This window comes from Pipra filicauda, unplaced genomic scaffold, assembly GCF_003945595.2.
Source record: "Pipra filicauda isolate LSUMZ 115617 unplaced genomic scaffold, ASM394559v2 scaffold131_size2509542_pilon, whole genome shotgun sequence".
Taxonomy (NCBI): Eukaryota; Metazoa; Chordata; class Aves; order Passeriformes; family Pipridae; genus Pipra; species Pipra filicauda.
Window position 1 is genome coordinate 723,232 of NW_024103785.1, and position 12,436 is coordinate 735,667.

The 12,436-nt window shown below is 37.1% G+C and overlaps 1 protein-coding gene across 3 annotated transcripts in view; it reads right to left on the minus strand.

Annotated features, from left to right (window-relative positions):
* Window positions 1–12,436, minus strand: part of CADM2 (cell adhesion molecule 2) — a 609,199-nt gene that overhangs the window by 212,497 nt on the left and 384,266 nt on the right. For 2 of the 3 annotated variants that reach the window (XM_039378206.1, XM_039378204.1), the window contains exon 2: window positions 399–425. The exons of the other annotated variant lie outside the window; for it this stretch is intronic. In XM_039378206.1, coding sequence (XP_039234140.1) covers window positions 399–425 — 27 coding nt within the window. The remainder of the gene's footprint in view (window positions 1–398; window positions 426–12,436) is intronic. 3 annotated transcript variants of the gene reach the window in all.

Here is a 12,436-nt window from a genome sequence, read left to right on the forward strand (position 1 = left end):
TTATGACGATGATTAGAGATAAAAAATAAAAATTACATTTACATATTTATGAGCATTTTTATGCAATATCTTCATTTCGATTAAAATGCCATAAATATCCCTGCATTGCTATAATGCAAGCCAGAAATCTAACTACAATGCACTTGGTTTTATCTTTCTCCTAAAAACTTCCTAAATTAAAGCAATGAACAAAATACAGCATGAGCAGTGCTGATTGATAAAAACAATGAAAATAGCCTGCCCTTAGGTGCAATTACAAAATTGTAAAGAACTAATCTATCATCCGATAAGACTTAAAGATATTTTTCTTTGTTTTGAGAGGCAGGAACAACCTTGTGGGAAATGCGTGGGCTGCAGAACCATGCAATACAAATTGAAGAGTGCAGGCAGAAACTCACCTCTAGCTTTGTTCTTTGTAGCAGCCACTGGAAGCAAGGAAAAGATTGCACAAGAAGAAGAGAACAAAGATAGATTAGACAGAAGTTTGAGCAGGTAAGAATACAGAGAAACTTTATCACTATCGATTCAAAGCTAACAAACACAGTTTCTAGGATTATTTGACCTATTTATTGGAGACACTGCAGTGCTATGAGATAGTTCAGATCTATGATTCTGTCAGAAACCCTGTGTTGAAAACTTAGAAAATATATCAGAACACGCACTTAAAAAGCACGTTGAGGAGAGCAGAAAAATCATGGACCATTAATCACAAGCAGGTGAGAACATATGTACACACATTTGTGAATTCTAAAACTTACAGCACGATTTGCCTGGCCAAAAGTGCATTCTGAAGTACCTGAATCTTACATCATTCCCTTGCTCCTATTTCTTGAAACACCAATGCAAACAAACATTGGTTAAACTGCAGACACTCCAATGATTTATAATCTCTGTTATATGATCATTGTTTTTCTTCATTGAAGCCTGTATCTTTGGATTGTTCTTGCACCGATGGAACACGCAAAGCAAAAGGGGCAGACAATATTTTAATGAACAGTGATCAGTGTTCAAACTCAGGGAAAAAGGGAGAGACTCCAAAGCCTTCCTTGAGTATCCCGAAATCGCACAGTTTCATGCTATTAACTGTGTATGCCCAACAAGGTAAGAAAAACATGAGTACAGCTTAAAATGTTCCACTAACATCTGCCCTACTACCAAAATAAACAGAATCATTATTTTCTGTTTTCTGAGGCTCATAGATAATGCTGTTGATAATCAGGACTCAAAGTTAGAATGGAATCACTCTGTTAGCTAAATTACACAAAAAAGTACTATCCACAACTCTCTAAACTATCAAGTGCACTCTGAAAAGGCTTTCATTCAAGAGCATCTCCAGGAAAAAAAGGTACCTCAGAAAAGAAACCCAAGGTAATTCCTCTTATGCTGGCCCTTCTTGTAAGACAACTACATTAACAAGTCAAAGGCAGCTACACTTGTGATCAAAAGGCACAAAAGAAAAGGAGAAAGACCCAATTCCCCATCTGCTCTATTTGCTTCTCTTGTTCATACCTAGAGGAGTTTGTTTAGTTGGTTGGCTTGGTTTTGGTTATGGTTTTGTTTAGTTTTTTATTTTGTTTCGTTTGTTTTATTTTGGTTTGGTTTGGGCTTTTTTGGTCTGCTGTTTTACCAATCAGTCTTCACTAAGACAAAAAAGGAGACATAGCAGCGAAGGCCAATTTGCCATATATATGAAGAAATTGCTGGAAAACTGAGACATTTAACAAAAAACGTCGGTTTTCCAGATATTAATTTTTTTTTCTACAATGATCCCTCCTTTATTTCCAGATGCACCATGCCCAATTAGCATAATCCTCCTGGCAGTGAAAACAAAACGAAAAAAGCAGTCTCATGATGTCTACACTCAGCATTACTTCATGAAACAGCTCTGCTTTGGGAGGTGCAACGAGTGCAGATGCTCCTGCAGAGCTCTTTCCATAAGGCTATTTAACCAGACGTATTCACCTGCAAAACTGCCTGTAAATCTTACATATGCTAAAAATTGCTTGTGCAGTAAACAAAATTAATGGTGCCGTTCTAATTTCACAAGAAGTGAACGGTTTCTCCTTCATGCAAATATAAGTTGATAATGAATGCACCGAGTTCATCAACCTGTTCATTTTCTCATGCTTCCCCTTCTTTTTCAGTCCTAAGAATTACATCCACGTGTGAATGCATTATCACTTCTAGTCAGATTACTCATATAAACTCAACAAAGGTCTGGAGGAAATACTATCTCCCCTTCCCCACAGGAAATTTAAAAGCAACAGGAGACTTTACACTTACTTAATCTCAATAAAAAAGATGTATGAGTGAGTGTGGATATGTAAATACATTATACATTAAAATACATATGTATTTGAATTCTTCAGAATAAATAAATATACACACATATGCATATGGAAACGATATAATCTGTGTATGGGTACATATATACATGTATATTAGAAGAATCCATGCATTCTATGATTAGACAGCTTTATTTTGAAGCGTGTGCACTAGACAGAGCATTATTACCTATCATGTATCAGTAAATAAAGAAAAGATATAAATGAGATTGTACATTATAATTGGAAGTAGGGCAGGTTACTAGGCTTGTTAGGCCAATTATAACTCTCTGCAAATCCACTAATAGAGGACTAGATGACAGTAACCTTCTTAAAAATGTCATGTTCGATACTTGTAAGTTTTTCCACTGACAGCACGGTCCAATTACAAGTCAATTCGTAAAGTTCAAATGGCACAACAGCCAAATTAGCTGAAAATGGTCTTTCAAAATATAATTCTGCCTACTGCAGGCAACTAGCTGGAGCTGTGTCCATCAACAACCCATCTTTTTGATACCTAGCATGAGGGAAAATTCCCTTTCACTGGTATCACTGAGGGAGGTATTTCTCTTTCCAAAGGGGAAAAAAAAAATATCTCTTCCCTCTTTACTCTCCTTGTCATTCTGTGTAAAGAGAATACAACTTTCAGCTCTATCCATTATGTTTGAAAATTTTTATCTACTTATCATCATTAGATGAAAAGTCATAGGAGACAAGCACAGATAAATGTTTCAAACGAGCATCAGCAAGACTGATATTTAGCAGAGGGAAGGTGAGATCTTGGTTGGAGCAGCAGATGTGGGATAACTCAGCTTTTTATGCCACTAAAATCAGAGACAAAAGACCTGTGGGTTTTAACTAACAACGTTAAAGCAAAAGTGGATCCTTTGACTGTAAGTGGTCAGCAAGGCAGTTGATTTCTCTGCATTTCACATAACACACTCTCTTTTTCCCCACCTAGACCTCCTTGCTTGCTGATTAAAGAGACAAAAGTCTTCAAGGCAGTGAGTCTCTCCTCAAGCTAGTACACTCGTAGGACATTGATTTGAAATTTCTGTAACACAAGTAAAATGGTTTAGGACTGGCCATTTTGGGGTACAACGTAACCTAAAAACTAGGATTTGCTGTATATGGTTGGCACATGGTTTATTTGGCTAAATGAACAAGACAATCAGCAAACTGATAAAAAGGAAGGGCAATGACTTCTGGTACTTCTGTATGTTCAGGGATTTCTGTAAAAACCATTTATAAGGGTGTTTTTCCTTAGTTGCTCTGTCTTGTCTTTCTTAGGAAATTGATTCTGGACAGGGAGGCATACTACAGAAAAGTGTGAACAACGACCTTTGTTGGAATTTAAGGAAAATTTTAAAGACCGGAGAAGAAAGAAAGACAAAGTGGGAAGAAAGACCATATTTTCAGAAGTTGAGTTGAAAGGCATGACAGAGCTACTAGATTTCTAGGTAAGGCTGAGAAATAAATCTACTTTCTCTATCAAGATCAAACAGCACTGTATTTTCTGAAGGCTCTTCTGGTCACGGAATATGTAAAACAAAAAGGTTGGAAAGGTCTGTAGGGCGAGGGGATCACAGAACAGCAAGAAGGCAAGGTCAGAGATCTCAGGGGAGTCCACTATGAGAGATCCAGAAAGGAGAGGACAACCGTGCCAGGTGCTCAGTTGTGGTAGTTAATTTTCACAGAACTAAGGCTTTTAGGGCATTTTCAAATCAGAAAAGCAATTCTGTTGTAGCTGTGCTGCTGAAACAATGTTTTTTAAAAATCACTGCCTGAACATAAAAAGCTAGATTCAAATTTCAAAACCCCTAATATACCCTTGCTCTCAAATATCAATAATATATTGTGCTTTATTTTCTGTGATATATCTTTCTGACTTCTTGCTTTTTGTATGCCAACAATTGTTAAATTACATTCTTTGATAAATGGTGGCTACAAGTTGTTCAATCTTTTCTCCACACTCAGCTGTCTCTACAGTGTTCAATTTTGTGGACATTTTTAGACAGATTTGATATAGCATTTATTTTATTTTTCTCTTATATGTGATTTATTATTCAGTCTGGGGTTTTGTCTTCTGTCTTTGGAAAAAACTGCATCTTTCCAATTACTTCAATAGCTCAATAAAAATAAAAAAAGGGAAAAAGTATTTCCCCCTGATATCCAGCTTACTTAACCTTTTATTTCAAAAGGAGAAAGAAAAAGGAAAGTGAAAGGTTTGAGGTCAGTCTTGTTTTCATTTCACCTATTCCACGCACTAAGAATGCAGACAGAGGAAAAACCAGTCTAAGGTCTAAATGTTATAATGACTGCATTCAAGAAAAGAAACAATATGAAAGTCGCATTGCACATAATGTCACATAAAGCACATTGCATTGATTTTCTCCTGAATACAGTAATGCACACTTCCAGCAAATCTGGAGGTCCTCTCATCTTCAATAAAAAATTAAGACATCAACAGTCTACAGGATGGATGTATTTAGTTATCTGTATTTTTGCTCCAGTCTTAAAACCTTTTGTGATCGTGGAACGTAAAAAATGATCAGAGAAGCAGCATACAGAAATACCTCCCACCCCCACAGAAAATCACAAACACCCACACAATCCTGCTCCCCAACACACCCAATATATAATGCATATAATGCAGATTTTTGGTTTTCTGAAAAAAGGTCATTATTTTTACACTACCTAAATTTAGAATTTTCTCTTTAATTTTAGGGTGATGATGACAAGAACATTTTTTTTTTCCCTTTGGGTAGACTGATGGATTATCACTGATCATTTAGGTCACCTAAATGCCAACTCTAATTCTCTGACTGGAAAAGCTCCTTTGTGTGACAGAAGGCTTAGTAGGATCATTTCCTCCAGAAAATAATGCAAATTATTAGGTTGCCACAGACTAGAGACCTATTCAAAGCAAGGATACCAGTGCTATAATTCATCATGCTTTTCCCCCTCTTTTTCAAAACCAACATTTTCCAAAAGCCACTAAAGGAAAAAGAAACCACTACCATCACTTGAAATTCTTGGTGGGAATTTTGAGTCTCCTGCATTCAGGAAGACATTGCTGCCAAGACTTAGAAGAGTGGCTGACAGAGAAATCTGGGATGTTAGGAGTTCTTCTAGCTTTGGATACAGTATAAAACCCCTAGATACAGTGTCACAGATAAATTTGTTAACTTCTGGTTTTCTAATCTCTCATATGATAGCCTTTATTGCTATACCTTTGCATTTTATACTGAATATTCTCTTTTATACATAAGTTCTGCACACTCTTCTCATGGAGGTTTCTAAAACATTTGCAGATATAATCAGAATCCAGATATTCCTAGATAAGCTTTCCTCTCTGTATTTATATAACCATTAAAAATCTGTGCAGTCGTGCACATGTAATTAAATGGAATCGAAACATGTGACCTTCTATTATTCTATTTATTCTATGTTCTCTCTTTGCATCATTCTAACCACAACACAAGTTCCTAAAATGACATCAGCTAATCTCTCTCAGAAAGAGATAAATTTCACTTACTAAACTCATTGACTGATCTTCAAAAAACCAAGAACTTTTTTGGTTCTGAGAATTTAGCACATTTTTTCCCTCAGGGTTCAAGAGAAAAACTACAAATGAAGTGAAATGCAACAACAGTATGTGATTTTGCCATGACAAAAATTGAGGTTTTTTTAATCACAGTTGTAACATTAAATGTATAAAATATAATGTATATTGAATATATGGTATATAGTAGGGATTATGTGTGTATATAGTAATTTGTAATAATTTTTCCTCTTAGAACATAAAATACAGTCTTGAAGACAGAACTGAAAAAGGGACAAAAGTGCTAATTTGGAAGGGTTTATGAAGAGGTCAGCTACTGCATCCTCTGGGCTTGAAGCATCATGAGTTATCTTTGGATCTCTCCTAACAGATTGACAAACATATTGTTAAAATATGTGCTGATGGGGACTTCAAAAGCTCTCCAGGTAATCTCTTTTAGTGCACAGTTGTCCTCTTAATGGTGAATTGTTGTGCTGACATACAACCTAACCAGCCCATGTAGAGATTAGCTCAATTACTTGAACCTTCTCATACCTTCCATAAGTAGAAACAATAGAACACAAACTTCTTTAATATAACCCTTTGCAAATTAGAATTTTTAACTCTTCTGTGCCTAAAAAAATCACATTCTTCCGCTTCCTTAATATAATGTTTTTCAACTTCCACTTTATTGTCTTCCTCAGTTTTAAAACTGAGGAGATTATCACATGCAGAGACTTGTATTATGTGGCACTAATCACAAAATATTGAAAAACACGCAGTTCCATTTTCTTTCTGAACAGTAGACTATAAATACAGTAATTTTGTTCTCAATACTCATTACAGCTGGCATGATGGAGATCAGCAGAAGCATCTTATAATCCAAACATCACTAGAGTTCAGGGTTCCAGCTGTAGCTGATCCACATCAGCAGCTGGAAACACGTCACACTATATGACTGTATAGTGAAAATAGAAGATGAGTATAATCATGCCTTAAAGGCTCCTCTTAAAGGCATGGAGATAACATGATTTGCCTGTCCCAAAATGCCAACCTTATGCATGTTATAATACAACTGGACACGTAACTTCTATAAGCAATGCAAGTTGCAAGTAAGCAATTTTATCCTAAGCTGGGTTTCCGTAAATCATCACAGAAATTTCACTTGCAGATAAATAATACAGTTGATAAACAAGAGTAAATACAATTTTTATATTCTGTTTTATCACGGTAACAGTGTTTTAAGAAGTCTGTATAAAGGCAACTCTGGAGTTGCAGAATGAAGAACTCTGCAAGGCCATAAGCGTGGTTCTGTCGGGCAGAAATGCAAGTACTCAGTTCAGCCCTCAGATCTATTTTGCACATATTCTAAAACATAAAAATATATTTGAAAAACTTTGATATTCATTCATCATCTCAGACAAGCTATCAGAATCGTTCATCACACCGAAGGTGCACGCACACATACTTGCCCAACTTCTGTGTGTGTCAGGTCTCCAGCACAAACAGAAAGGAAAAGATCCTACTTGGAAACACTTAGCAAACTATTTAGCCACAAATTGGCTGTCACCGTGTGACTGTGATCGGGCAGAAGCAGCTGTAAAGCAGCAAGCTTGGGTTTCTTTTCACATCTGCAGGTCAATCCATGAAAAACACCTCAAACTATGCCTTGTCCATTTTTCTCAACCCAGGAGCAACCTGTGACATTCACGTCTCATGTCAGGTTGTTTTGGTTTTTTTTTTTGCTAATGTATATTCTATTACAAACAGGAATTTCCTCAGTCTGCTGTGCTTACATACATCAGTTTCTAGTCACAGTCCACAGGTCTGATAACCCACAAAGGGCTAATGGTTCCTGTATTTGAAAACAGACAATCTGCATGAAATCAAAAATATTGTAATCCACGGCAAGGAGCTCGGTAGGCAAACAGAGAGGGTTCTCCTTATGTTACCTCTACTTACAATTAAATCATCTACTATAAGCCTTAAGAAGGTTTTGAAAAGGTTTGTAATTGCATGATACTTTCCCTATTATTTATTTTTCTCTTTTTTTTTTTTTTAAGTATCACAGCCCTTGGTATCTCTATATAAGAAGTGTTACATCACAACCATAATAGATCATCCCTATGAAATGCTTTCTTAATAAGGTTAAACTATGTATTAAGGGCCACTGGGGCAGTAGTAATTGAAACATGTGGAAAGCAGCACATATTTGAAAGGACAGAGAATTAAAACCTTAAACAGAAAAATAAGATTATTTTTTTTAAATCCCCAAATATTATCAGTTCATACTTTTCCAGATATTGAGAGACAAACTTGGGTAACTGGCAATAGTGATTAAAAAAAAAATACCATAGTAAATTCAGTGCAGAGTTCAAACACTTGGATTTTCTTAGGTTTAAGTGAACATCAGTACCTATGTTCTAAACCTAAGCACTTCTTCAGCTGGAGAATGGGAATTTCAGGTGTAATAGCAAACCAACCACAGTATTTTGTTAAGACCCCCAAATACCAAAATAAAACTTACACCAAAATAGGACTATCTCACTCAAACAATTCAGCTTCAAACACATTTATTCTCAGAAACATGGTAGGAAGACACATGACATTCCATATGATTTATTTATAGCATCTATCCCAGTTTGGATAATGGGGAACTCAAGGCAAATCTTTCAGCCTTATCATATGGCTACCAGTGAAGTAATATTAAAAAACAACTTTTGCATTTTTTAATGTCATTTACTGCTTTTTTTTCTATATTTTTCTGGCAGTTCAAGGAACAAGGGTAAACTAAAGGGAAAAAAAAAAACACATTAAGACTGTGTACTGTGCCCAAAGTTCAAATATTTGACTGCAATTTATCATCTGCTATTCATAATCATATAAAAAAAAAAAGGCTAACTCCTATTTTTTTCTTTATATCTGACTTTACAACAAAGGACTCCAGTGCTGGAAACAGAAAGGACTCAGTGCCACTCCATGTTGTCAGCCAATATCAAATTTGATGCCTACTAGTGCTGTTAAGGTGAAAAGCTGCCTTGGCAAGACTTACTAAATAAGACTTCTTTTTGTAGCTTGGGTGAGACACATAAATGAGGAACTATTTTTATAAGAATGCACTGTCCAGAGATAAATTTCATCCTTACTATCAATTTTTTTTGATCTGACACCATCTTTCACTGTATATCTGAAACTTCACCTCACTATATGCATTAATTTAACAATCTAGTCATACTAAAAAGAACAATTTCATTTCCTGTATATAGTTATAATCTTCTGCTGTGGTTTTAAATATATTTATGTGTTGAACATGCAAACAAATACAGTTAAAATAATCAGGTATCCTAGAACCTTGCAAGAAATAGAACTGAAAATTCACAAATTGAAGCAACTCACAATTCTAGACTAAAGATTTTACATCCACCCCCACTCTCTTCTTCTATAAAGAAACACAAGCCAGTAATTCTATACGAGATTAAGACTGGAGGGATGAATACTCAGAATCTACAATCATGTACCCAGATATTCAGAATTTGTAAACTCATAGAACAGCCACTAAGTTTCTCAGGCAGGAAAGAAAGCAATATTAAATTCAGAATTTAAAACACTGTTTAAAAGGCTTAAAAATGAAAGTTTCAAAAAAGCTATAATTGTTTCAAATGTTATATTCTTTATACTGCCATGAGCCCCATTTTTGTTTGATCTGAGCATTAAATGCACTTCTATTCCTCCTTGAATTATATTGCCACTGTACTGAAATCATTTGTAGGCAAGATCAATTTAAGAATTTATCTATGTTTATAGCAGCTGTCATTAGTCCTGGTTCTCCATATCACACTCAGGTTATTACATGCAATGGTAGGCCTAAAGTGTTGGCATTTAAAAAGCTGGAAGCACTGTCTGTGGAGGAATATTCAATCTGGAAGCTTTTTGCAGCAATGAAATAAAAAAAAAAATAAATTTATTACTGGGCACTAAGCTGATGGGCTGAAAAGCTCTGCTTAGGTGGTCGGCAATCATAATTAGAAAATTACATTGATATTAAAACTCTCTTTAGATTGCATTCCACCTGAATGAGTTTCAGAAGGGGTGGCTCACACCTTGCCAGACTAACCAGACCATCCACAGACTGCCGACACGAGCTGTTGACGTGGTTTGTCACAGCTTTGTTCTGCACTGGGGCCTTTTACCATGTGCCCTTTAGCTGTACATGTTGGCCATCCCTCAAAACCAGACCAGATACATTTCCTGAACATCTCTGTTCTGTCTCAGAGTCATCAAAATAAGGACTTATTATAGAACATCTTTAGCAGGGTGTGTAGACACAGTAAAAGTCAGCACATGCACCTGGCAAACAGACTCACTGATGGTGGTACATGGATCACTGTAGAGGCAGCACCAAACAAAAGCTCCTGAGTGACTGCCAGAAATAGCTGAAGCAAGGGAAACAACATTCTGCAAGTTCTGCCACTTTGGTGGCATGAAAATGAGAAGGCTGAAGAATCGTGGCTCGTAGGTAGCACAGGATCTTTAAAAACTGAGCCTAGGAGAGGCAGCAAGTTCACATATATATTAGGATTAACTGAAAATTTTAGATGACAAAAGAAGAAGTTCTTCAAAGTCAGCAAGAAAAATTAAAAAAAAGAACAGTGAGGTAAAAAAGATTAAGGTAGAGAGAAGGGGAAAAATAAGTCAAGGGTAATTGAAAAGAAGGGGAGAAGATTAAACTCAAAATCAAGATCAGGCAGCTCAGAGAACCAAATGTGTATGAGACATACTACTAGAGAAACCTCAAAATTTTGAACTCCAGTTGTCTGCACTTTCAGATAACATTTCAATATTGAATAAGTATAAGAGGGACAGGGGCACTTTGCTGGGTTAGGAACTGGCTGAGGGCCGGGCCCAGAGAGTGGTGGGGATGGAGCTGCATCCAGCTGGCAGCCGGTCATCAGTGGTGTCCCTCAGGGATCAGTGTTGGGCCCAGTCCTGTTTAATGTCTTTATTGATGATCTGGATGAGGGGATCGAGTCCACCATTAGCAAATTTGCAGATGACACCAAGTTGGGGGTGTGTTGAACTGCTGGAAGGCAGGAGGGCTCTGTAGAGGGACCTGGACAAGCTGGAGAGTTGGGCTGATTCCAACGGGATGAGGTTCAACAAGGGTCAAGTGCCAACTCCTGCACTTTGGCCACAACAACCCCCTGCAGTGCTACAGGCTGGGACAGAGTGGCTGGAGAGCAGCCAGGCAGGAAGGGACCTGGGAGTTGGGATTGACAGGAAGCTGAACAGGAGCCAGAGTGTGCCCAGGTGGCCAAGAAGGCCAATGGATCCTGGCCTGGATCAGGAACAGGGTGGCCAACAGGTCCAAGGAAGTGATTCTGCCCCTGGACTCAGCGCTGGTGAGGCCACCCCTGGAGTGCTGTGTCCAGTTCTGGGCCCTCAGCTCAGGAAGGACATGGAGGGGCTGGAGCAGGACCAGAGAAGGGCAACGAGGCTGGGGAAGGGACTTGAGCACAAGTGCTGTGAGGAGAGGCTGAGGGAGCTGGGGCTGTTCAGCCTGGAGAAGAGGAGGCTCAGGGGAGACCTCCTCACTCTCTGCAACTCCCTGCCAGGAGGGGGGAGCCGGGGGGGGTTGGTCTCTTCTCCCAGGAACCAGCAGTAGGACAAGAGGGCTTGATCTTAAGCTGTGCCAGGGGAGGTTTAGGTTGGATATTAGGAAGAAATTCTTTACAGAGAGAGTGATCAGCCATTGGAATGGGCTGCCCAGGGAAGTGGGGGATTCTCCGTCCCTGGAGGTTTTTAAGATGAGATTGGATGTGGCATCAGCACCATGGTCTGGGAACCACGGCAGGGTTGGATCAAGGGTTGGACTTGACAATCTTGGAGGTCTTTTCCAATCTGGTCAATTCTATGATTCTATATAGCTTGTAAGGAGATTGGCTTGACTGTAAACGAATATTTAACATAATAACACAACTGGAAAGTCTTCATATCTTATTAATAATTACTTCCTTACTGTCATTACGATAGTCTCTGCCTGTGCTCCTTCCTTCTAACACTGTCACAAGGTTGTTGCATTACTCACCTTAAAAAAACAAACAACTCCCCTTTCTTATATATGGAATATAAGCACTTTTCTTGCACTTTTAGTTTCTCATATTTATTTTTCCTTTCACTTCAGTAAAAATACTCCCTGTATTCAAAATAATGTAAATGTATATCTATTTTTATATAGAATATATGAACATGATATATGTAATATTTTATATTATATATATTGTTACTATATTGTCTTAATCTATTTTCTATATAAGATAGTCATAGTCTATGTTATATAAATTTATTAATTCAATATCCCTCATTTTATATTATATATAAAACCATATATAATTATATATTATATATAAATATACATTAGATATAATATATATAATAACATCAATTATTATATTCTATAAAAGCGTATAAAGCAATCTATGTATGATATTTAAAGTGTGTGTTTCTACACGTATATTACAGCCTGTAAAATATAATGCATTTGGGTACATTTGGACAACAATGAATGAAA